General features: G+C 41.6%; 1 protein-coding gene across 5 annotated transcripts in view; it reads right to left on the reverse strand.

The window, feature by feature from the left end:
- Positions 1–10,028: 10,028 nt before the first annotated feature.
- LOC126323926 (uncharacterized) overlaps positions 10,029–25,783 on the reverse strand; it is a 127,591-nt gene continuing 111,836 nt past the window's right edge. For all 5 annotated transcript variants that reach the window (XM_049994867.1, XM_049994847.1, XM_049994866.1 and 2 more), the window contains one exon: positions 10,029–14,262. In XM_049994867.1, coding sequence (XP_049850824.1) covers positions 13,823–14,262 — 440 coding nt within the window. In that variant the 3' untranslated portion in view covers positions 10,029–13,822. The remainder of the gene's footprint in view (positions 14,263–25,783) is intronic.

Raw genomic sequence — 25,783 nt, forward strand, 5'->3', positions numbered from 1 at the left:
TGGCCTGTGTTGTTATGCGACAAGTTTGCGTATCCTAGTGTTGCAGGATGAGCTGTGTATGGTGGTGTCTGTTTTTGTCCTTTTTCTGTGGACTTTGAAGGTGTGTTGATTATTTTATTTACTGATGTTCAGGTCTAGGAAGTTGACGCTACCATTGTTTTCATATTGAACAACGAATTTGATTTATGGGTGCTTTTCATTGAATGTCTCGAGTATGTCGTTAATAGCATTGGGTCACCACCCACCAATTGCAATGTGTCATCTGCATAACATTCACAGCTCAAGGTAGTTAGTACACATTTAGGCAAGTGTACATGCTATACATGAACTGATTGCAAGAGCTTTATGTTGCATGTAAATTTTGTTATTAAGAGTGAAATAGTTGTATTTTATTACTATTTCAAGGAGGACTGTGAATACAACTGTTTCAGCAAGTGATAGATTTTTTATGTTTTTTGAGGTTTGACTCAGTGACTGTGATTCGGGGATGGGTACGTTTGTGGATAGATTTGCTATCTCACATGATACTTATTTGGTTGAATGGAGGATGTTAATGTTTTTAAATTCTCCTATTACATGCTGACAGTTGTTTACTGATTGTGAGTAGTTTTAAGTGTATGTCCATGTTTTTGGTAGGATATGGTTAAGTTTTTTTGTAATTTTGTAAACTAGGCTGTTTCCTGAGTTCTTAATAGGTATAATTGGGCGACCTTCTGTGTGTTTCCTTGTCTGTGAACTCATCTTTGGTGTCCGAGGGTGAAAACTAGAAAGTAACAATATATATTTCTTCAAAAGTTTTCCTAATATCGAATGCTTATTTTACTAAAAAATGGTTTTATCCAATAAATATATCATTTAATATGTGGCAGTATATAAGCATATTTGCTTCTAAAATGTTTCATTTTCATTGTATGTACTATCTGAGCAACTTACAGCAGTTTATCTTAGCAGCCAAGGGTCTCAGGAATGATGTAAACAACTAAAAGTGAAAGTGGTAAGTTTGCTTTGTTTGTTACTGTGCTGTGTGTGCCAGGCAACCAAATTTCCGACAAAAATGTAAGTAAAGGCATTAACGAAATGATTTAAAATGTACAACCTTCCATTACTACATTGAAATAATCGCCTTCTTTCTGTACAGTGTTAAATTCCGATACATTACCTCACTGGCACAGCCAGCAAATGAACCTTGAACCTCGCCACAGTTCAAATTAATGTACTGTACATGTAACTGTAATGCATTCAGTGATGGCACCAAGCTGCCAAAATGCATCTTACTAATTACATATTAGTGAAAAGTGACTGAAGCAGTAAAACATTTTCATACAACATAGATAAATTAAATTTAACAATATGATGGTATTTTCCCTTTATGTGATCTAGTTGATCTTCATTGAAATCAATATATCTTGCATTTTTTCACCACCTTCTGTCTTTGTTCGTCGCTAGATCCTTTAAGTGAAAATGGACACTCTGTTTCAAAATGAAGACACTATTGTGGCAATAAAATCGGAAATACTATTGAGATTGAACTTCAAAAAGTTCATACAGCGAATCTTCTGATTCAAAAACAAAAATATTAGAATCTACTTGGTCCACGCCGAGGTAGTATGCTGCAGGATCATTTGTTTCAGAATATAGCACTTCATCACTTTTCTTTCAGCTTTCTGTTCCGGTGAGAGACAGCCTACTAACAACACTACAGGTACCTGTAGGTGTCAAATAGTCCCCTCATCTCTCATAGCTCTGTAAGGACTTTGCAGATGTGAGTAGGTACAGAATGGTAGAAGATATAGTGTTGGTTGTGTCGATGAAATCAGAATCGTTGTATGATGACCGCTTTCGAGTAAAGAATAGTAAAATGCGTCATATGTGCATTTTTAGAGGGCCTTATCGATTTACCTGTTATCCATTGCGCTTGAAAAATTTAAACGTAGATTAAAAAATCCGCTTTTAGTCAGATGCAAAGTTCAGTCTTAGATATTATACAGGGTGTTACAAAAAGGTACGGCCAAATTTTCAGCAAACATTCATCACACACAAAGAAAGAAAATATGTTATGTGGACATGTGTCCAGAAACGCTTACTTTCCATGTTAGAGCTCATTTTATTACTTCTTTTCTCATCACATTAATCATGGAATGGAAACACAGCAACAGAACGTACCAGCGTGACTTCAACAACTTTGTTACAGGAAATGTTCAAAATGTCCTCCGTTAGCGAGGATACATGCATCCTCCCTCTGTCGAATGGAATCCCTGATGCGCGGATGCAGCCCTGGAGAATGGCGTATTGTATCACAGCCGTCCACAATACGAACACGAAGAGTCTTTACATTTGGACCCGGGGTTGCGTAGACAAGAGCTTTCAAATGCTCCCATAAATGAATGTCAAGAGGGTTGAGGTCAGGAGAGCGTGGAGGCCATGGAATTGGTCCGCCTCTACCAATCCATCGATCACCGAATCTGTTGTTGAGAAGCGTACCAACACTTCGACTGAAATGTGCAGGAGCTCCATCGTGCATGAACCACATGTTGTGTCGAACTTGTAAAGGCACATGTTCTAGCAGCACAGGTAGAGTATCTCGTATGAAATCATGATAACGTGCTCCATTGAGCGTAGGCGAAAGAACTAAAATGAGCTCTAACTTGGAAATTAAGCGTTTCCGGACACATGTCCACATAACATCTTTTCTTTATTTGTGTGTGAGGAATGTTTCCTGAAAGTCTGGCCGTACCTTTTTGTAACACCCGGTATTAAAAATTAGGTAGACCTATTTAATATGCAGGGTTAGTCTGTGGCAAATTAACAACAGTTTCAACACATAACAGATTAGTTTCAAGGTGAATCTCAGTGGCGTAAATCGCACAATATGTGGTACCTAAAGTAAACATCTCAGTAGACTGGTAAGTAATTCTGTGTTTGATCTGTGATGCAAATGCAAAGATTTGCTGCAATTCTCTAAATCGTATTCTCTCAGAAGCAATGCAGAATGCCGTCCGGAGTGGCCGTGCGGTTCTAGGCGCTACAGTCTGGAGCCGAGCGACCGCTACGGTCGCAGGTTCAAATCCTGCCTCGGGCATGGATGTGTGTGATGTCCTTAGGTTAGTTATGTTTAATTAGTTCTAAGTTCTAGACGACTGATGATCTCAGAAGTTAAGTCGCATAGTGCCCAGAGCCATTTCAACCATTTTCAGCCAACGCAGACTGTAACCTTATGAAAAATTAGCTTGAATGTGACCACTTAGCACAAGAGTGTACCATGCGTACGTCTGCTGAGTGGTACTTAAGTAAATAAATTAGTGAAATCAAAGTGAAGTAGAAATTAGAATATAAATGAAAAACTTAGTTTAGTTTAGAAGAATTACACACTGGCAAACAGCGGGCAAAACAGCAGAGCAGAAGAGACAATGACCATGAAGTCAGCAAGTTCCACATAAGCGGACGCTGTCGATTCAGCCGTCAGGGCATCGCCCGACCGGCTCACGTGTTTCTCGGTTGTCACATGTGAGCAAAGGCCCTCGCCTACATTCGAAGAGCCAATGATCGACGTTAAGAAGATTCTTCGAGAAGGTTTTCAACGTGACAGACGAGGCAATGACCGTGAAGTCGTTCACCTCCAGTGGACTGAAGTGATAATTACGCGAGACGCAGTGGGCCCGATGGAGGAAGACAAAGGAGACGAAGGAAGAAAAGTGAAAAAGAGTAGCAGTAGTTTTCAGTCAGTTTCGGTGCAGAAGACCGTCATGCAAGAACAGACTACAACATGCACAGACGCACCAAGTCCGCCGCTATAATGGAATAGCAAGCAGCAGCCTCGGCGCCAGAAGACAGAAGTTACAAGGTATTTGAAGTCTGATTTTTACGTACCCGGGTGACTCATGAGGACGGGAAGGAGACGGCCTCACATCAGCAGTCACCTGTGAGCTGGGATGAAGATCTGTCAGCCGGAGACTGGCAAGCTGGAGTCCGTTGTTCGAGTCCGGGACACTGGCCTTCCCCCGCCGCGCCGCTCCGCTGGCCGACACGCAAAACACGCGGCCGCGGCCTCGTCTGTCACGTTGAAAAGCTTGTCGAAGAATCTTCTTAACGTCGGTCATTGGCTCTTGGAATGTAGGCGAGGCCGCTTAGAGAAGAGAAACACTGGAACGCCACATCCAAGGTATCACCATCCGATGCACGACTTCGCTCCCAATAATTAAACGGGCCACCTCGCGCCGCGCGTCTCCAGTCAGCTGGGCGAGACGGCGACACGAGATACACTGCCACGCGTAATCAGACGCCGCCGCTGCCGCAGCAGAAGGTTTCGCAAACGATACAGCTGCCGTTCTCCGAGCCAGAACATCGAGTAAGAAAACAGTTGTACGAAACTTGCAATAAAAGTTATCTTATGTAAAAATGCTGTTTCATTCTACCTCATACCCGAGCCAAGGAAGAACCCACCCTGCCCACATGTTGTTAAGAGAGAAAAGTAATTAATTTAGTATTTTCACCCTGACATAATGCTTTAGAATCAAATGCCCTTTGCAGTAATGCTCATCCTGACAATTGACTAGCATCAAAAGAGAAAACCCATTTACATTTAGTAGCAGAAGTGCTACAGTTAGTGACAGAACTGTTACACGTCAGACTCACACGTACGAATAGCAAATGCAGTGACAGTTCCTGGTTTGAGTTTCTCAGAGACAGAAGACAAATAACAACTGCTTTTTGTTTTTAATCTTGTTTATTGTTCGTTTATGTAAAGTGGTTTCCCGTTCTTAACTTTCATGTGCGTCTGTGTTCGAACGTGAACCTGAGCAGTGCAAGTGGTGTACATACGTAGACGTTATCTGGTAAAAACGAGTCGCCAAATCCATCTGAAATCGTGCAACTCTATTTCAATTAACTTTTACCAAAAATTACTAGAAAACGCAAAACTGTAAATTAAATAAGCTATCTTGTGAAATCCTGTAGTGTGCAGTGCAGTGAGCAGAGCTCCAACGCGTGACGTCACAGTATGTGTCTTGTAATTCCAAGACCCGAAACTAACAGAGCAAGAATTCTAGATAAAATTAAAAGCTGAACTTTTAAAGAATATCTGCCCAAAATGATTCTGTTAAAATGCCGTGTAAATTTACATACGCAAACTGACTAAATAAAATTCCAAATATTAAACCGCACACATGTTAATGTAACACTGTAAGGATATCTGCGTAAGAAATGAGATTTGAGCTGAGCTTTACCTCTGTACCTGAAGATGATTTTGAAATGCAACGATTGACCGTGAATGCTGTTACTGTGTTATAACTGTGATGTTTAATTGGTCCTAACAAACTTTCATGACTTACCTTGTGGCAACGGAAACGCGGTACTTCACAAAAGTGGTGAATATTAATATACAGCGCCGCTTCAAACCAGCTGAAGAAAGAAACATCTTGCCCAAGTGCAATGCAAGGAAAAGCAGCTATGCTATGAACATCATGCTTAATGTTTGAGTAACTGTGTTTCGCTAAATGCAATGTGGCAACATACGATAAGAAAATAAAATTTTCGTTTGAAGATGGTGGTAGAAGCTGAATTTCCTGAGTGATGTAGAAGAGTCTAACGGTCATAAACTGTGAAACTCAGATTGCTTAGCAATTACAACACTTTTTACTAAATTCACTTTTTATGAAAAGTGTGACTGTGCCATAAAATTAGTTAATGATATAGTAAAGAAGTGGTGACTCTATAACTCTGAGTGCAAGACAGTTGGTCAGTTAACTTTGTTTAACCACGTCTCTACAGGCAGATTAACTGACCCGAATCAATAAAGAAAAGCCATGATAAAAATTTATCTTTCTCAAACTCATGATGAATTATGTGCGAGCAAGCAGTGCACCGACAGTAGGGTTGCTAGGCCGGTGTCACCCCAACTACCATTATCCAAGATGGCGGCGATGACGTCATCCATACCCAAAGGGCCGTTGTCACCCCTAAGTAGCTCATCCCAAGTAAGGTTGTCCAAGATGGCCACCGTGACATCACAGACACGCCCCCGAGATGGGGGCCGTGACGTGACAGACACACCCTCAAGATGACGTCGCCCCAAAGTAGGTCACCCCAGACCAGGACGTCAGCCGGCCGGAGTGGCCGAGCGGTTCTAGGCGCTAGAGTCTGGAACCGCGCGAGCGCTACGGTCACAGTTTCGTATCCTGCGTCGGGCATGGATGTGTGTTATGTCCTCAGGTTGGTTAGGTTTAAGTGGTTCTAAGTTTTAGGGGACTAATGACCACAGCAGTTAAGTCCCATAGTTCCCAGAGCCAACCAGGACGTCACCACAAAGTTGGTCACCCCAGATGACGTCCGTAACGTCACCGATGACGCTAGTGACGCATCCCCTGCCACCCCCCCCCCCCCCCCCCCCCCCCCGCCTGGCGAGAAGTTTGAATTTTGGTGGGAATGTGCCATGGCCTCCTCCCCCCAGAAAAATGGCGGGAAGTTCAAATTCCAACAGGATGAAACATCAGACCACAATTATCTCTACTAAGCAAAAAAAATCGCGGGAAGATAGCTCACTTGGCCTACCTCCATTAACCTAAGTCACCTGACCGCCACTTCCTCCTAGATACTGGTGCCAAATAAATGTCAATTCGCGTATCTCTACTAAGATAAGAAAACGGCCCGAACGAAAGGACACTTGTAGTAACCTAAGTCACCTCATCCTAGGAGCTAGTGGGAAGTTTGAATTTTTCTGTATTTTTACTACTGCTAAAAATGGCGGGAAAGGACTCGGACTGAAGTCCTAATTTCATGCAGTACAACCATCCAGTGTTTGTGCTCACCACGAGCTCCAGACTCCAACTGACTTAGTACCCACCAGAGAGTGCTATCCTCTGTTGTGTGACTTAATCTGATGACGCAACTACCGTTATTCAAGACGGCGGCATACAAAGTGTTCATGTAGGTAAGAAAAGGGGTTCACTATCCTTTCAACTACATAGTTTCAACTACTTTTCAAGGTCCAAACCGCCACCTGTTCCTAGGAACTGACGCCGAGTTTGAATCCTGGCAGTAAAGAAAGGTCACTTGGGCTTTCGCTCTCAACCTAAGAAAATTGTTACAAACGAAGCTCGCCACCTCTAACCTAAGCCTCCAGAGCGCACACTCTTCCCAGGGGTTGCTGGGAAAAGCACTCAGCCCGCACTAGTCTAATGGAGAGACGAAGGAGTGTACTTTATTTATTTGGGAGCAATTTATTTAGGGATGGAGTATATGTATCAGAGAACACACGCTCTGACATGCCCCACAGCATACAGACCTGCAAACTACTCCTACGTAACTCACGTATAAGGCTCTACACACACCCTTACTAATTGTAAACCGTCAAAAATAACGCATTGCACAGCCTATAGACATGCGAACCACTCGTAAATAATGCAATACATTTACGTCCAGATAGCCAAATAACTCGTAAATTGTCAAAATAATAATCCATCTAATACACACTACTTGCTAATCGTCAACTGGCGAAATCATACATCAGCCTTTATTTAAGCAATAACAGGCAGCACCACCACCCAGTGTATTCGTCACTGAGTCCAGAGCCCGACTGACAGTTCATACCGATGCCACTAGATATTGTTAACTGTCATTTCTTATCCTGTTACCGAAAAAACCTAAATAAAGCGGTGTCTGACCTGTGATACCGTGCCGAAGAAGCAATATACCATTGATCTTTACATTTGTAAGCCAACCTCACTTTCGGTATCAGATTGTTAACATATCTGTAAAACGCGAACACAACATTTATCTGTACTTCTGAAGATATCTGTCTGTAGCAGCGAAGTAATAACATGTAAAATACGCTAAGCGCTGTATGGGCTAAAATGCGCCGTCCCAAAATCTCGTGACCTGCGCTGCAGCAAATTTTGTAGACAAGAGTAACCGTTCTGCGCTTCCAAATGCACACTCCATAGATATTTATGCTCTATGGTCACACCACCAACTGCTAAATGGCAGCGCAGTTCCAATAGACGAAGCAACGAAGAGAGCGAACCGGGATTCCGGCTCAGACAAAAAAACAATGGAACAATAAAAATATCCATATCTCCTAAAATTAGTTTGGCAGTCGGCCAGTCACGGATTATATCCAAACTGTAAAAGGCAAAGAGGATTTTTCCTATTGGGACATAAGGAAAGGCAAATACGATATTGCGGAGGACATCAAAATCCAAAAACTAACTCGCAATCAACTGAATGAGAGGCACAGAAGTTTGGAACAAAGCACAGTGCACTAGAATCAGCGATTAATAGTTACAAAAAGCAGTTCGGAAGGAAGTGCATTGAATGAAACGGCGAAATCAGACGGCTTGATCGTAAAATAGGTTGTAACGATGTCCTTGGTAGAAGATACTTAGGAACCTATGGAAACTGCTAACTCACAGCTCCTGAATTACAACCGACTGTGGTTAACTAGTGTAATGATGCCGGAGTACTAACTATCCTCCTTAAGTGTGAATAGCATACAATCAAACGTAAAAATCCTACATTGACAATATTACGTTTGCAATGAGGACATGGAGACACGCTTCCAACGTGAAGTAGGCGCAGGCAGAATCGCTTATATAACTGGTTATGTAGCGAGTCAATGTCGCTGACGAATGTGGGACGGTAATAATATAAAAGTATATAATATAAAAATACCGTAACTAACCACGACCATCCTACAGAACGGGCGAGGAATCTCCTTAGAGCCGGCGGAGGGGGCCGAGCGGTTCTACGGTCTGGAACCGCGCGACCGCTACGGTCGCAGGTTCGAATCCTGCCTCGGGCATGGGTGTGTGTGATGTCCTTAGGTTAGTTACGTTTAATTAGTTCTAAGTTCTAGGGGACTGATTACCTTAGAAGTTAAGTCCCATAGTGCTCAGAGCGATTTGAACCATCTGAGCCAATGTCCTTAGAAATATTCAAAATACTTTTGGTTGATATTCAAGCTCCAATTGGGAGTGGAGGATCACGGGAAATAATCATTTTCTTTAAAGAAGCTATGGTCCTGCTCCTAACTCATGCGCAAAATATCCTCATCTTTGGCGGAAATTTATATATAATTTGTATATTTTACTTCAGTTACTGTAGCTAACTTTTTGCCTTCACATAAAATTACTTTGACACGTTACTACAGATTCGCCCAGATATTCTGGCTGAAACTAGTTCGTGGCGCCCTCCATCGGCAATGCTGGAATTCAATATGGTGTTGGCCCACTCTTAGCCTTGATGACAGCTTCCACTCTCGCAGGCATACGTTCAGCCAGGTTAAAAAATTTCTGTTTTACAGAAATGCTTTTCCTGTCGCTGCCAATCTGCATTCAATTACTCTTGTTTTGTTGTTGTTGATGTCTGTGTTATAACCTCTTTTCAAGACACTATTCATTTCGCCAGCTGGGGTGGCCAAGCGGTTCTAAGCGCTACAGCCTGGAACCGCGCGAGCGCTACGGTCGCAGGTTCGAATCGTGCCTCGGGCATGGATGTGTTTGATGTCCTTAGGTTAGAATGGTTTAATTAGTTCTAAGTTCTAGGGGACTGATGACCTTAGAAGTTAAGTACCATAGTGCTCAGGACCATTTGAGCCACTATTCATTTCGTTCAACTCCTCTTGGAAGTTCTATGACGCCTCTAACAGAAATACAATGTCATTGGCAAATTTCAGAGTTTTTATTTGTTCTCTCTGAAGTTTACTCCATTTCTAAATTTCACCTAGCTTTCCCATACTGCTTGTTCAGTGTACATACTGAACAATATCGGGAACAGGCTACAACCCAGTCTTACTCGCCTCTCAACTAATGCTTTCCTTTCAGGTACCTTGAGTCTGTAACTGCAGTTAAGTTTCTGTACAAGTTGTAAATAAATGTGTGCTCCCCAAATGCTTTCTTGACTGCAGAAAGCAATTCTTCTGAGACACAAAATGCGCGTGAATGCTCTTCTTGTCGGAGGTTCATGATAGCCTATCAGCTTGCAGATCTAAATTTCGCTGTCCCGTGTATTTTGCTAAGCATCAGTTATAACACTAATACCATTCAAAGCAATTTATTAAATGCATAATTTTAGAAAAAATTAGAAAATCCACAAACATAAAAAAACCTGTTAACATAACTGAATTATTGGTGTATGTTTCACGTTTCTCCAGTACCATAAAATGGTGAATTACATGTTACAAATTTCCCCAGAGTATATGACTCACTCACACTCTAGATACAAATGCCCACACTACCATATACTCAGTTAATATAATGCAAAGATTCACATTTCACATTACCTCACATTTGTCCCTTCATTCACGCTAATAATCAAATGTATTTGATTGGCATTAGTTAACAGAAAACATATCAGCAGAAAATAAAAACTGTTTACGAAAAATACATGTTTTGACAGCTGAAAGTTATTTTGTCTGTAGAATAGTGAAACCTCTTGACCAGAACCTTAACTATTGGCATGTGGATGGATCATAAAGGATCCATGACTCACAACCTGTTTAAGACTATTTACAATTGTCAGACTTCAATAGGACTTATACCATATAATGAATATGTAAAATTAAGTTAGACGATAGATAAGCTGTGAAAATCTGGTAAGAAGAAGAATATTACTTAATAATACTGAGGAACAGCTGGTAATGATATTAAAAAAATAGTGTTCGAGTTTTAAGCAGTTCGTGAGGTAAAGTTACAATTGCATGTGGACGATAGACATCAGTAATTGCCCCATACGATGTTTCATTTAAACTTTGATTATGCATGGAGAAGTTTTCAGAATGGTAATAACCAGAGCAAAAATCGTATTGCAAAAGTAATTATGAATGTGGGTGTCGCCTGAAGCTATTAAAATTAAAATGCTTGTCTGACATTAAAATTGTTCATCAAAGTTATTGAATACAAACTATGAACACTCTATTGCCCGTCTAAATTACAACTGAAAAAATGCGGGTATTTAAATCTACCTGCATGGGAGTTGTTCTCCCTCAACTGTAAACTTTCTAGTTGCTTGAGATCACTATTGTTCATGAAATTTAGGATGAGTTGTTGTGGGACCTTGGAGTTTTACCTTTCTGAAATATTTGTATAGTCAACCAACAAATTTGATGAATAACATCCTCAAAATCAAGACGTACAGCCTCCAACTCCAATAACGAACTAGTTGGAACACAGTGAGAAGTGAAATAACAAAGATTAATCAAAACAATGAAGAATTTTTTTCAAAAACAGTTAATGAACTGAGTCAAAATAGTTCCAAGATTGAGACACTTTAAATAACTTTTTTTTAGTAGCAGATAAGGTTTGAACATGTCTTTAGTAGGCAGTCTACAATTTATGAGAATCATTCCAAATAAATTTGTTAAATTCAGTTACATTACAGCTGCAAAATAATATTTAATATCAATTCTCTTGTAAACAAACGTTGATAAGTTATGATGAAATCAACCATAGAATAAATTATTGTTGTTCAGCTAGATTTTCAAATATATTGAGTTACTTACGTAATCGATCATTTCACATTACTTCTTACTCAGACAGATATAAACATGCTACAGTCAAGGCACTTCAAAAAATGGAGACTATACATTAGTGTAGTACCACAAATACTTCTCATTGCAGCAAGAATTAAAAAAATCGATCAAGGATAGAATTTATGAGCACTTAGATCAGAAAAATATTGACAGATGACATAAGAATAAATAAATCAGAAATTACAGAATCGAAATATTTTATAGCTTGGCTATGGATTTTAATTCCTGGTGTATGATATTCTCAGGTAAAAGTTAAAATAGAGTAGATGACACAGCATATTCATACTTTTCACCTGAAATGAATGACAGAAATCATAATGCATCAGTTCTATATCAATCACATAAGAGTACAAGGATTATCATTAAACACTGGTAAGATTCAGTACATACAACTCAGTCCTTCTCATATAATTCCATAACTATAAAAATAGTTCCTTCAAAGAATGAAATGGAAGAAGTATAAAGTGTTAAGTTTTTAGGACTAGAGGTTGATCAGAGTCTTAACTGGAAATCCAATGAGAAGAAATACTGTAGTACCTTAGTTTGCAGCATTCCCACAATAACATAAATAAAGAAACCAATATTCTGCATGTTTCCCATCAGTAATATGCTAATAATCAATTACGTAGAAAATCAATTTATAACGATGATATTTTCAGAAACCAAAAACATAATTGTTAAATTATTTTATTGTATTGTTCATGAAATTGTACATTTTTGATTTATTTCCATGTGCCATAGATCGCTCTCTGTGTTATCAATGGAATACAGCTAAAGTAATGTACATAATTTAATGTTAAAAGTACATAACAATAAAAGTATAACTATTTTTTTCTTTTTCTGTCTTTCACCATAGTCATTTGATTAAATGAGTGTGAAAACATAATTTTCCATCAGTTAGTCTCAGTCTTTTTACCATTATAGTGATAGAAGCCACAGGTAAGAGGCTCAGCGTCATTTACACATGTATGGAAATTTTTTCATGCTTTTCAAGCTGAAGAAAAAACTGTCTACTACACAAAGTTGTTTTTAATCAAATAATACTATTGTTACATGATTCAGTTGCATATATTGTAAATTGCTGAGCACTTTTCCTTCATGCAGTTAATATACATTCTCACTATTTATTCTTTTCTGTGCTCTTTATGCTCTTGCTTTTATCAAACATGTAACAGAAACTGAGAATCAGAAACTCTTGTAATCTGACAATTCTCATCAAAGTTTACAGATTTTGAAACCTCTTTCTAATTATTTTTCATAATTTTGTTTAGGCCACTATTTACTGCATTTGGCAGATTACAGTTGTTGATAAATTTAGATTTCTGTAAATAATGTTGTGTCCCTGATAAAGTAATGAGGGATGTGAATTACCAGCAATAAGAACAGCACAGAGAAATCGGAGGATTCTATTGCCACATGTAACTAAAATATGATGTTGTAACAGCTGTGGCAAAGTGATTATCTTGAAACATCAGTGAGTGCAAATGCATGCCATTAAAAGCGGCAACATAAAAGTAGCAAAATAAAATATTTTTAGTTTCTTAATTCCTTTAAGTCAGTTCAGTCCCAGTCGCAAACGTTTTACATCTGTTACTGATTTCGTCATCCTATAGCGAGACATAATGAAAATTATGTGGTTTCATTATGTACTTGTATTGGTTGTAAGAGGAAATTTTTATTTTGAAACGTGAATGAAACTTCACTGAATGAATAATTAAAAATACATTCCATTAAAAGTGGCAACATAAAATTGCCCAGATAAAATATTTTTATTTTTATAATTATCTTAAAAAAGTTCCCAGTCGCAAATTTTTCGCAGCTATGACTCATTTCGACCTTTGACATCATCAAATAGATGATGAGGACTTAACTGCCAAGATTGGCCATACGTGTAAAAATTGGCAACTGGAACTCAAAATTGTTTTATAATAATTGACAATCGTTGATGCTTCAGAATCATATGCATAAATTAACTAAACTGACTATTTCAGAATTTGGTTTCTTCAAGCGTTCTGTAGAAATATATGGTCTAGTTAAATAGAAATCAGTAACTTCATACCACACGCTATAATATGGTGTATATTTATAAACATGCGAAGATACCAAAAGTGTTGCTCATCTGTGATATTATTTTGCGTATTTTAATACGGGTCAACCTACGTTGCAGGTGCTTGAATGGAAGCTGTCATTAGGTGGTGTGCACTGGAGGGCGCTTCAGCACAATATCGGAAGAGAAAGGCAAGTACAGTGACAGTGCTTTCACTTCAGTGCGATTATCTTGACGATCGCGTCCTCACAAGTCTAGTGCGGTGATCTTGCTGGCGTGGGTGGTGAGGCGTGTTGTGAGTCTGGCGGCGACAGCTCCTGTACAAGTGGCGGAGATGGCGTTGGCGGCGGAGATGGCGCTGGCGGCGAGGACGACGAACAAGGGCTTGACGGATGTGGCGTCGGGGGCGGCGTCTTGTCAGGTGTCGGTGTAGGCGGTGGCGTCTTGCCGGGCGACGGCAACGGCGTCTCTGGCCGTGACGCAGGGGATGACTTGTGAGACGGGTCCGGCGATTGAGACCTCGATCTTTGGGCAGGCCGTTGTCGCTGCTCCTGCATGACCTGGGCTATGGTGTTCACTGCGTCGGGGAAGGCCTCTGCGATGGCGGCGTGGTGCGGCGTCACGAAAGCGTCTGCCATGACGGCCAGCCGGCAGCTCGTCCCGTTTTTCTCCAGCAGCAGTGATAGCGACAGGCCTGCCAACATCGACACTGTTGTACTGTGATAGGTAGGCTAAAAGTAACTTCGGGTATATGTCAAGGGAGTGTTACACGAACGTTACTGTTCGAAATAATTGGTGATGCAGTTACAAGCAGTCTATATAAGGCTATAGGAAATGCAGTGAAAGTACAGAAACGAAGAGCTGAAATAGACTTACCATTTACTTACAATGAAAAATACAATGAAAAGTACATTTATAGCAGATGCTGAATGTGACACCCTGCACCATCAATACACAGCTGTGCACGTCTAAGCATATTCAAATACACCCAGCGCCAAGTTCGGATATTGATGGTGGAAACTTCGTGGCTGATGCTGTCTTTCAGTTCCTGTACTGTAGTAGTAGTAGTAGTAGCTTTACTCACTCGTAGTTCTCTTTTTACAAGGATATAGGACATGTCAAAGTATTTACAAACTTAGATCAATTTAAAATAAGCTAATTCTTATACACATATTTACAGACTTCTAGTTAGAGACAATCATAACATTTACTCCTGTAATACAATACTTTTTTACAAAGAACTTATGAAATAATACAATCCCAGACTGTTCACTCATATCTATCAGTCACTACACAAGCTATAGACATATTGTTTCATAACACACACACACACACACACACACACACACACACACACACACACACACACACACACACACACACACACACACACAGAGGTGATCTCTGGGCCATTTTCTGTACCGCAACTTCCCATTTACTATCCTGAAAAACTGAGTCAGCATCCCTCCATAATGAGAGAGTTGTTGAGCTCAGAAAGAGGAAGAGATGTTAGTATTGTGCTATGCACAGCTCAGGGGTAAGTATTTCTAGAAAGGAAAAAAGCAGGAAAAAACAAAATGTTGTGTGGAATGTTGGATGTTTTATAATCATTACTATTATTATTTACTTGTATAATTTTTTTTATCAAACCCCTACCATGTTTTAGCTATGTAATCCTTCAATGTATAAAATGTGTTGCATAACAGGTACTTTTTATCTGCCTTTTAAACAAGTGTATTTTTGCAATTTCTTTAACCTCTCTACATAATTTATTGTACAGTTTTATTCCTTGGTAGAAAATGCTGTTTTTCTTGGTAAATTAAGTTGAGTCTATCTCTTGTTGCATGGTCATGGACATAGCTGTTTGTGCAGTAATTACCAATGATATTTTTGATGTGTACAATTGAATGGTAAATGTACTCACACTGAGCAGTTAAAATCCCCAGTGCTTTGAAGAGATCTTTACAATGAGCTAGATCAGTGTTTTTGGTTATTATTCTTGTGGCTCTTTTCTGGAGTTTGGAGATTGTGTTCATATTTTGTGTAGTTGTTCCTCCAAAAAGAATGCCATAGCTAAGAATTGAGTGTACATATGAATAATGTGTAACTAAAAGACACTGCATGTTACACAGATGATACGATTCTAAGGGCATAAAATGCTGATGACATTCTGTGTGCAAGTACCTTTGAGTGTTCACACCACTTCAACTGAGAATCAATATTCATTCCTAGAAATTTTGCATTCGTTACACAGTCTACAGAGGTGCCATCTACATTTAATTTAACATTGTCATTTTTCCTCTTCAAACTGAAATTCACGGCATTAGTTTTCCTTAGGTTCAATGTCACTTTATTGCTTATTGACCAATCATAAACTTTCTTGAAAGTTTCATTTACTTTCTCGGCAAGGAGTTATCTTGTTTTCTCAGTGACAATAAAATTGTTGTCATCAGCGAACAGAATTTTATCACCATGAGTAACACTTCTGGGAAAGTCATTGATGTATATCAGGAACAGTATTGGTCCTAGTATGCTACCTTGCCGAGCCCCTATATTAATTTATTTTGGTTCTGTAAGTCTTTCACTAAATGTTTAGATCTATTTGAAGTATGTGTTATCTCTACTCTTTGTATCCTATCTGTTAGGTATGATCCAAAACAGTAATTAGCTACCTCTCTTATTCCTAATGCTTCTAATTTATTTAATAGAATCTTGTGGTCGACTTTTTCAAACGCCTTAGAAAGATCCAAAAATATGCCTGTGACACACTCATCTTTGTCAAGAGCCTCAAGTACAGCTTTTGTGAATTCTACTAGGCTGGCTCTGTATTTTTGCCATTTCGGAAACCAAACTGCGTGTGGATTTCAAGACCTTGCTGTTCAAGTACCCCCACAAGAAAAAATCATCATGTTGTTAGATCCGGAGAACGTGGTGGCCATGTCTGCTGACTTTTCATGTTTCAATGAAGACATTACAGATGTGTGGCATGTTGTCCCATCTTGCTGAAAGAAGCAGTGTTGTCTTTCATATTCAATGAGCTGAGCATAAAATGTATCAAAAATTTTCATACATGCAACCGTGTTGAAGGTAGTGACAAAAAATATTGGTCCAATAATGAGCGTTCCTGTTACGCCGCACCAAATGCCGATTTTGTTATCATGGAGTGGTTGTAGACACACAATGTTAGGGTTCTCACATTACCAGAAAAATGAAACCATGCTTCGTCACTCATCGTGTCATACAAAGGATCTAACAAGCCACTGTTGATGATATTCAAAAGCCACGTGCAGTGGTCTTAAGATTTCTGATTGTCATCCTCCCATAACTGATGAACAATCGTCACAGGATATGGTTGCAAATTAAGGCTTTTCAATATCCGCTAGCAACTGCTACTTATAAGCGCTGTTGGACCAATTTGCGTGTAGATTCTTTGAGCTCTGAATAATTCTTCGGCGAATGTCTCCAATAACTTCCGGTCTGCGAACTGAGTTTTTTGTCGTTTCAGATTTTGCACAGATCCGTAGGAGCACCAATTTTTATACAGGCTCTGTATTGCTGTCTTTCCTGGTACTCATATATCCGGATACTTGACCCCGAAAATTTCGCAAATTTCCTTAATCGAACCTGTTTCCACCTACGCTTCCACAGTTTCAATTCTTTCTTCTTTCGAGAGTCATTCCGTACACAGTGTTCTAGTCGGAATCATGTGCTCTGTGCACGTCCGTCCAGAGCTATTTTTCCGGGAATTGTTTGTACTTCGTCCTGTTTTCGTTGTGCCAGGGATAGACAGAGTGAAGTCGGGTGTCTGGGCACAAATGGCCAGAGCCAGCTGTGGGAAATGATCATGAGAGTCGCTTAATAACTGTTTCATGCTTTAAATGGAGTGATACCATTTCATCTCTTTGTGTGCTCGCCCGTCGTTTTGGTTGTCTGTTGATTACCGTGTTCCGAGCGTGTTTTCCAAACTTCTATGAACTTATGAACTTGCTTCATTTTGTTACAGAAACTAGGGGGTCAAGGTGCTTTGTAAGATCAGTTTTGGACGTGAATGTGGTGGCGCACTTGCTGGAGTATCATATCCTTGTTGAACACGCACGTCGCCCATTGCTCTGCAGATCATGTTTATCCAATGGCCGCTCATTATGTCCACCGCTTGGATTGGTTGATGGTGCAGTGAACAGTAAGTTGTGTATACTTGTTGTAGTAAGACGATGCATCCTGTCTAAGAATTCTCGGCAAGTGTAGAATATGATCACCACAATGTTTATTTCCTAGGAACTGTTGGTTCAGCAAGAGGGGACAGAATCCTCCGGCCTACTGCCTATCCCTGAAGTCAACATTTCGGAGATAGGTTCGTCTTTGTATACGATAATTCGCGAAAACGTCGCACCTGTTCGTGAACACCTACAGTGGGAGGGCAAAAATATGGAAACAATGCCAGAAATGCATGCGTGGACACAAACGCAAACCTTCCGGTTTGTTTCTGTCATTGTGCTCCACGACCGTATTAATGAGATCCAAGATATGAGGAATGGCAGCATAGAACGCAAATTTTTGATCTATTCACTACAGATCAATTTCGGATAATGTGCAGCTATCTTCAGTGAAATTCAGCCACCGTGACATGAATATAACTGCACTGAAGGTAGCTGCACAATAGCTGAAACCGCTCTGCAATAAAGATTTATGACCGATACTGCCCTTCCTCCTGTTGGATAAATGCAGACTCTAGCAAGGCCTACGGGTGGCTGTTCTATAAGGGGCAATCAAATGAAAATCGAACACCTGTCACAAAGGAACAATGGAATGGTTTCATTCGACACCAGTCATCACACATGTTAATTCATTTATCCCACTGGAACATGATAGGATCAGTTCGTGTTCCGTAAAACGCTGCCGGCAGCTGCCAGATCCGCGACGGCACCCACCCTTGCACTTCCTTGTTCGACTAAAACCGACGTCCATGCATGTCTTTTTTTCAGAGCATCAAAGTTGTGAAAATGACACTGTGACCAATCCAGGCTGTACGCAAGGTGATGCAGTGTTTCTCAACTAAATAGCTGCAGCGTAGCCTACGTCCGATAGCATTCCTGGGCACTTTGACTACATGGCACATCGCACTTTCTGCAAAGTGTCTTCATAGCGTAGATTAGATTAGATTAATACTTGTTCCATAGATCATGAATACAACAGTTTGTAATGTGTCAGGTTAATGAAAGATGTCTGTACAAGATATTACATTACACACTAATGTTTAAGTTTTTTCCCTTAATTTATATCTAAAAATTCAGCCAATGAGTAGAAGGAGTTGTCATCTAGAAATTCTTTTAATTTATTTTTAAATGTTAGTTGGCTAACTGTCAGGCTTTTGATGCTGTTTCGTAGGTGACCAAAGACTTCTGCGGCAGCATAATTTACCCCTTTCCGTGCCAAAGTCAGAATTAACCCTGCATAGTGAAGATCATCCTTTATCCTGATGTAATAGCTATGCACACTGCTATTACTTTTGAACTGGGTTGGATTATTAACAACAAATTTCATAAGTGAATATATATACTGTGAGGTTACTGTGAGAATCCCTAGATCCTTAAATAGATGTCTACAGGAAGATCGTGGGTGGGCTCAAGCAATTATTCTTATTACACGTTTTTGAGCAATGAATACTTTTCTACTCAACGATGAATTACCCTAGAATATGATGCCATACAAAAGCAGCGAATGAAAGTAAGCATAGTAAGCTAATTTACTGAGATTCTTATCACCAAAATTTGCAATAACCCTAATAGCATACGTAGCTGAACTCAGGCGTTTCAGCAGACCATCAATGTGTTGCTTCCAGTTTAACCTCTCATCAATGGACACACCTAAAATTTTTGAAAATTCTACCTTAGCTACAAACTTCTGTTCAAAGTCTATATTTATTACTGGAGTTGTGCCATTTACTGTACAGAACTGTATATACCGTGTTTTATCAAAATTTAAAGAGAGTCCGTTTGCTGAGAACCACTTAATAGTTTTGTGAAAAACATCATTTACAATTACATCACTTAGTTCTTGGTTTTTGGATGTTATTACTATACTTGTATCATCAGCAAAAAGAACCAACTTTGCATCTTCATCAATGTGGAATGGTAAGTCATTAATGTATATCAAAAACAGTTAAGGACCTAAGACCGAACCCTGTGGGACCCCGTACTTGATAGCCCCAGTTTGAGGAATCAGCTGTTGTTTTAACATTACGTGAACCACTTATTTCAACTTTCTGCATTCTTCCAGTTAAGTATGAATTAAACCATTTGTGCACTGTCCCACTCAAACCATAATGATCTAGCTTATCTAAAAGAATTCCTCGATATTGCTCGTTGTTCCAAGCTCGAGGAAGTCGACGAGCAGAGAGCCCTTGCATTATCACCTCCCTCCCCTCCCCGCCCCCCATCCCCACTGCCAACTGGACCGAGGCTACGCATCATTGAGTTGGTTGGGAAACACTGCAACATCCTCTGTACAGCGCGGATCTTTCGCCGTGTGATTTTCACGTCTTTGACGACCTGAAAAAAGACGTAAGTGGATATCGGTTTCTCATCAGACACGGAAGTGCAAGAGTGGATCCGTCAGAGGCCGACATGTTCTGCGAAACAGGAGTACACCATCTCGTCTCCCAGAACGATAAAAGTCTTAACGCGTTTAGTGATTAGTTTTGAGTGGTCGCGTTGTAGCGGGTGTTCGGTTTTCATTTGACTACCCATCATATCTAAACACGAACGGCACATGTTCAGTGATCCCCACACATTGTATTGTTATCAGAATAGCGTTCTGTGTAGTTGTGAGTGCATTATGTCGGAGCTAAGTGACCACAGACGTGGGAAAAATGTTGCTATTTGTATATCGCAAATGTATATGAATGTATATGAATGGAATGTGCGTGAGTGCAGGAACACTCCCGGCTCTCTGGATCACCTTAGGAAGACCGCTGTCAAATGGTGGAACAGGCTTGAGCAGCATGTCACCTTGTGGGTATATGCCAATGAGGATCCAGGCACGTTACAGTAACCAGCCTGGATTAACACGGTATTAAATTTTGCTCAGGAGTGTATTTTCACATGTGTGCCCTTTCGAGAAGACTGTCTTTACTCACAGACATTCAGCTGGTGCAAAACAGATATACTTACACGGTATTGCAGTGTCTGTGTTTTGTTGTGCACTGATAACGTAAGGAATGAGGAGGTTCTGCAAAGGATCGGAGAGGAAAGGAATATGTGGAAAACATAAGGAGTAGGGACAGGATGATAGGACATCTGTTAAGACTTCAGCGAATGAGTTCCATGGTACTAGAGGGAGCTGTAGAGGGCAAAAACTGTAGAGGAAGAGAGAGACTGGAATACATCCTGCAAATAATTGAGGACGTAGGTTCAAAGTATTACTCTGCGATGAAGAGGTTAACACAGGAGAGGAATTCGTGGCGGGCCGCATGAAACCAAAGGACAAAAAGAAAAAAAAAAGTTTTGTTCTGGAGTACGATGCAATGTTCTTTCGGACACGCATGCATGTCCGAAGAAACAGGCGCTGCGGCGACTACAACTGTTAATGGAATGCATTAGCAGTTGTGAATATGGACAACCATCAACTGCATAAGGGAATGACGATAGTGAACATTTGTGTTGGACAGGCATAAGATACGCTTATGCTGCAGTTACTTTATATTGCTTCCTTTTTTCTAATGGTATCAGGTGCGAATCTTTTGTTTCTATCTATTTATTTTAGAAATAGGAATTTATTAAAGATCAGAATGAAAACTGGAGGAAAACACGGGGAAGAATGCTATTGGATGTTTAAAGTTAATAAGTATTTGTACATCTGTTTTGTGAATTGGGAAAAGGTGGAATGGACTAATGTATCTTCCTGAAATCTTAAAGATATTGCTGTGAGCTGTAAGGACAGAAGACATGTAAAGAACTCTGCGCTACACAGGAAGTGGTAGTAAGAATTTGCGATGAGAAAACAGACAGATGTCTTAAATGTTGTTAAAAAATGGTTGAAATGGCTCTGAGCACTATGGGACTATCTGAGGTCATCAGTCCCCTACTACTTAGAACGACCTAAGGACATCACACACATCCATGCCCAAAGCAAGATTCGAACCTGTGACCGTAGCAGTCGCGCGGTTCCGGACTGAAGCGTCTAGAACTGCTCGGGCACCGCGGCAGGCGGCAAAGTTGTTAAATGTGTGTGTGTATGTGTGTGTGTGTATGTGTGTGTGTGTATGTGTGTGTGTGTGTAATTTTATGGGACTGAACTCCTAAGGTCATCAGTCCCTAAGCTTACACACTACGTAACCTAGATTATTCAACAAACTCACACACCCAAGCCCGAGGGAGGACTTGAACTTCCGCCGGGACCAGCTGCACAGTCCATGACTGCAGCGCCTAAGACCGCTCGTCTAATCCCGCGCGGCAATTGTTAGACAAGGGTGCTGTTTGTCATCAACGCTTTTTCATATTTATACTGAGAAACTAATAGACAAAGTATTAGAAAAAGCAAGAGGCATAGCAGTAGAAGGAGAAACAATAAAAACAATTAAGTGTGTAGTAATCAAGTAGAGTTGGTTGAATCGGAGAAAAACTACAATTTACAATGGAGAGAATAATAAAAGTGGGAGAAGAGAACAGAATGAGAATAAATGTAGGAAACATCAGAAATCATGAGGCTTTCATCAAAATATTATTGCAAGCAAACCCTTTGGAACAAATAAGATGTTTTAGATACATGGGAAGTTCGGTGGCATTATTGGAAGTTGCGTGGGAGAAGTATGAAGTAGAATTTTGAATTTATCTGGTTTTTTTTTTGTGGTTTTAGGGCGCACAACTACAATGGTCATTAGCGCCCAGACTAAGTTAGGAATGCACCGCGAGGCACAAGGTTAAAACAGCAACTAAAAGGGACAACACTATAAAAGGCGTAGTGACAGGCATAAGATTTAAAAAAAAAAACAGCTTGATCAAATGTCCTTAGACAGGTTTGTCAAGTTGATAAAACGAAGAACGCGAGCAGCTGCTCCTAGGTCATCCGCTAAAATGGCATCCAGAGTACATGGCAGGCCAAGATCAAGACGCAGTGTAGTAAATTCCGGACAGGACGTGAAAATGTGGCGGACCGTCAGCAACTGCCCACATGGGCAGAACGGCGCCGGCGCAGCCGTCAGCAGATGGCGATGGCTGAACCGGCAGTGTCCAATTCGTAACCGGGCCAAAACGACGACCTCCTCGTGCCGAGAAGTGCAGCCCAATCGGCATGCCACAGCGATAAAATGCGCCGACAAATGACCCTGCTACAATCTGATGAAGGGACACAACAAGAAGCTGTCTGAGGCTGAAGAACGGCAGCCTTGGCCGCGGCATCTGCAGCTTCGTTCCCAGGGATACCGACATGGCCAGGAACCCACATAAAGCTAACCACCAGCTGCTGAAGCGAGCGTTGGATCCGGTGCACGAAAGGGTGAACCGGATACGGATCACTGAGGCTCTGGATGGCGCTCAGGGAATCGGAGCAGATGACACAAGCACAATGCCGGTGGCGGCAGATGTAAAGAACAGCCTGGTAGAGGGCAAAGAGCTCAGCTGTGAAGACCGAACAATGACCGTGGAACCGGTATTTGAAACTTTGTACCCCGACAATAAAAGAACACCCGACCCCGTCATTGGTCTTAGAGCCATCTGTATAAATGAAGGTCATATTAATGAGCTTCGAACGAAGTTCGACAAAACGGGAGTGGTATACCGAACCGAGGGTAACCTCCTTTGGGAGCGAGCTGAGGTCAAGGTGAACGCGAACCTGAGCCTGAAGCCAAGATGGCCTGTGGCTCTCGCCCACTCTAAAGGTTGCAGGGAGTGAAAAATCAAGGTGTTGAAGGAGGTGACGAAAGCGAACTCCAGGGGGTAGCAGGGCAGAGACATACAACCCGTATTGACGGTCGAGAGAGTCGCCAAAAAAGGAATGATAAGACGGGTGGTCGGGCATTGACAGTAGCCGACAGGCATAACGAGAAAGCAGTATATCGCGCCGGTAGGTGAGTGGCAATTCACCTGCTTCAGCATGAAGACTCTCGACGGGACTACTATAAAACGCTCCGATCGCAAGATGTAAACCCCGATGTTGTATGGAGTCGAGGTGGCGTAAGATGGACGGCCGTGCAGAGGAGTATACGAAGCTCCCATAATCCAGCTTGGAGCGGACGATCGACCGATATAGGCGAAGTAGGACGGTTCGATCCGCTCCCCACGACATACCACTGAGAACACGGAGGACATTTGGAGAACGGGTGCAACGGGCAGCCAAATATGACACATTTGGAGACCAGCTAAGTTTCCTGTCAAATGTAAGACCTAAAAATTTTGTTGTCTCCACGAATGGGAGAGCAACGGGACCGAGTCGTAAGGACGGTGGGAGAAACTCTTTGTAAAGCCAGAAGTTAATACAGACCGTCTTCTCGGCAGAAAAACGGAAGCCATTGGCGACAGTCCATGAGTAAAGACGGTGAAGAGAACGCTGAAGATAGCGCTCCAGGAAACATGTACGCTGTGCGCTGCAATAGATGGTAAAATCGTCCACGAAAAGGGAGCCTGATACATCAGCTGGGAGGCAATCCATTATTGGATTGATCGCTATGGCGAAGAGAGCTACGCTCAAAACTGAGCCCTGTGGCACCCCATTCTCCTGGCGAAAGGTGTCTGACAGGACAGAACCCACACGTACCCTAAACTGTCGATCCATTAAAAAGGAACGAATAAAAAGAGGGAGGCGACCGCGAAGCCCCCATGTATGCATGGTGCGGAGAATGCCCGCCCTCCAACAGGTGTTGTAAGCCTTCTCCAAATCAAAGAACACAGCCGCGGTCGGGCCCTTCCGCAAGAAATTATTCATAATGAAGGTCGACAAGGTAACCAGATGGTCAACAGCAGAGCGGCGCCTACGAAATCCGCATTGTACATTGGTAAGTAGGCGTCGAGATTCGAGCAGCCAAACCAAACGAGAGTTAACCATTCGCTCCATCACCTTACAGACACAGCTGGTAAGCGAGATGGGTCGATAACTGGAAGGCGAGTGCTTGTCCTTCCCCGGCTTAGGAATCGGTACAACAATAGACTCGCGCCAGCATGCGGGAACATGTCCTTCAATCCAGATGCGATTATAAGTGCGAAGAAGGAAACATTTACCCGCAAGAGAAAGGTTCTTCAGCATCGGAATATGAATAGAATCAGGCCCTGGAGCGGTTGACCGTGACCGGGCAAGTGCATTTTCGAGTTCCCACATCGTGAATGGGGCATTATAGCATTCACAATTCGAGGAGCGGAAGTTAGGTGGCCTAGCCTCTTCTGCCTGTTTTCGGGGGAAGAAGGCAGGGTGGTAATGAGCGGAGATCGAAACCTCTGCGAAAAAGCGGCCGAAGGCATTGGAGACATCCTCAGGGGCCACAAGGACGTCATTCGCGACCGTCAGGCCAGAAACTGGTGAGTGGACCTTAGTGCCAGATAGCCGGCGCAGGCTACCCCAGACAACAGAAGAAGGAGTAAAACTGTTGAAGGTGCTTGTGAAAGCAGCCCAGCTGGCTTTCTTGCTTTCTTTAATAATACGACGACACTGCGCACGTAATCGTTTATAACTGATACAATTCGCCACTGTAGGATGGCGTTTAAAGATGCGTAAAGCACGTCTACGATCACGTAAAGCGTCTCTACATGCTGCGGTCCACCAGGGGACCGGTACGCGACGTGGAGAAGAAGTAGTGTGAGGGATGGAATATTCAGCAGCAGTGAGAATGACTTCCGTGAGATGTGCGACCTGACTATCGCAGCTTGTGAAAGTTTGATCCTGAAAGGTCGCCCAGGAAGAGAAGAGCCCCCAGTCTGCTTTGGAGATGTTCCAAATAGTTGAGCACGGAGAGGGGGTATGATGCAGGAGATGGATAACACAAGGGAAGTGGTTCCTCGAATATGTATCAGAAAGTGCATATCACTCAAACCGGCGTGCAAGTTGGGTAGAACATATAGAGATGTCTAAATGGGAATAGGTGTGAGATGTGTCCGAAAGAAAAGTAGGGGCGCCAGTATTGAGGCAGACAAGATTGACCTGGTTGAAAAGGTCTGCTAACAGGCAGCCCCTCGGGCAGGATGCTGGAGAGCCCCAAAGGGGATGGTGGGCACTGAAGTCTCCAGTTAACA

Source organism: Schistocerca gregaria, chromosome 2, assembly GCF_023897955.1.
Source record: "Schistocerca gregaria isolate iqSchGreg1 chromosome 2, iqSchGreg1.2, whole genome shotgun sequence".
Classification (NCBI taxonomy): domain Eukaryota; kingdom Metazoa; phylum Arthropoda; class Insecta; order Orthoptera; family Acrididae; genus Schistocerca; species Schistocerca gregaria.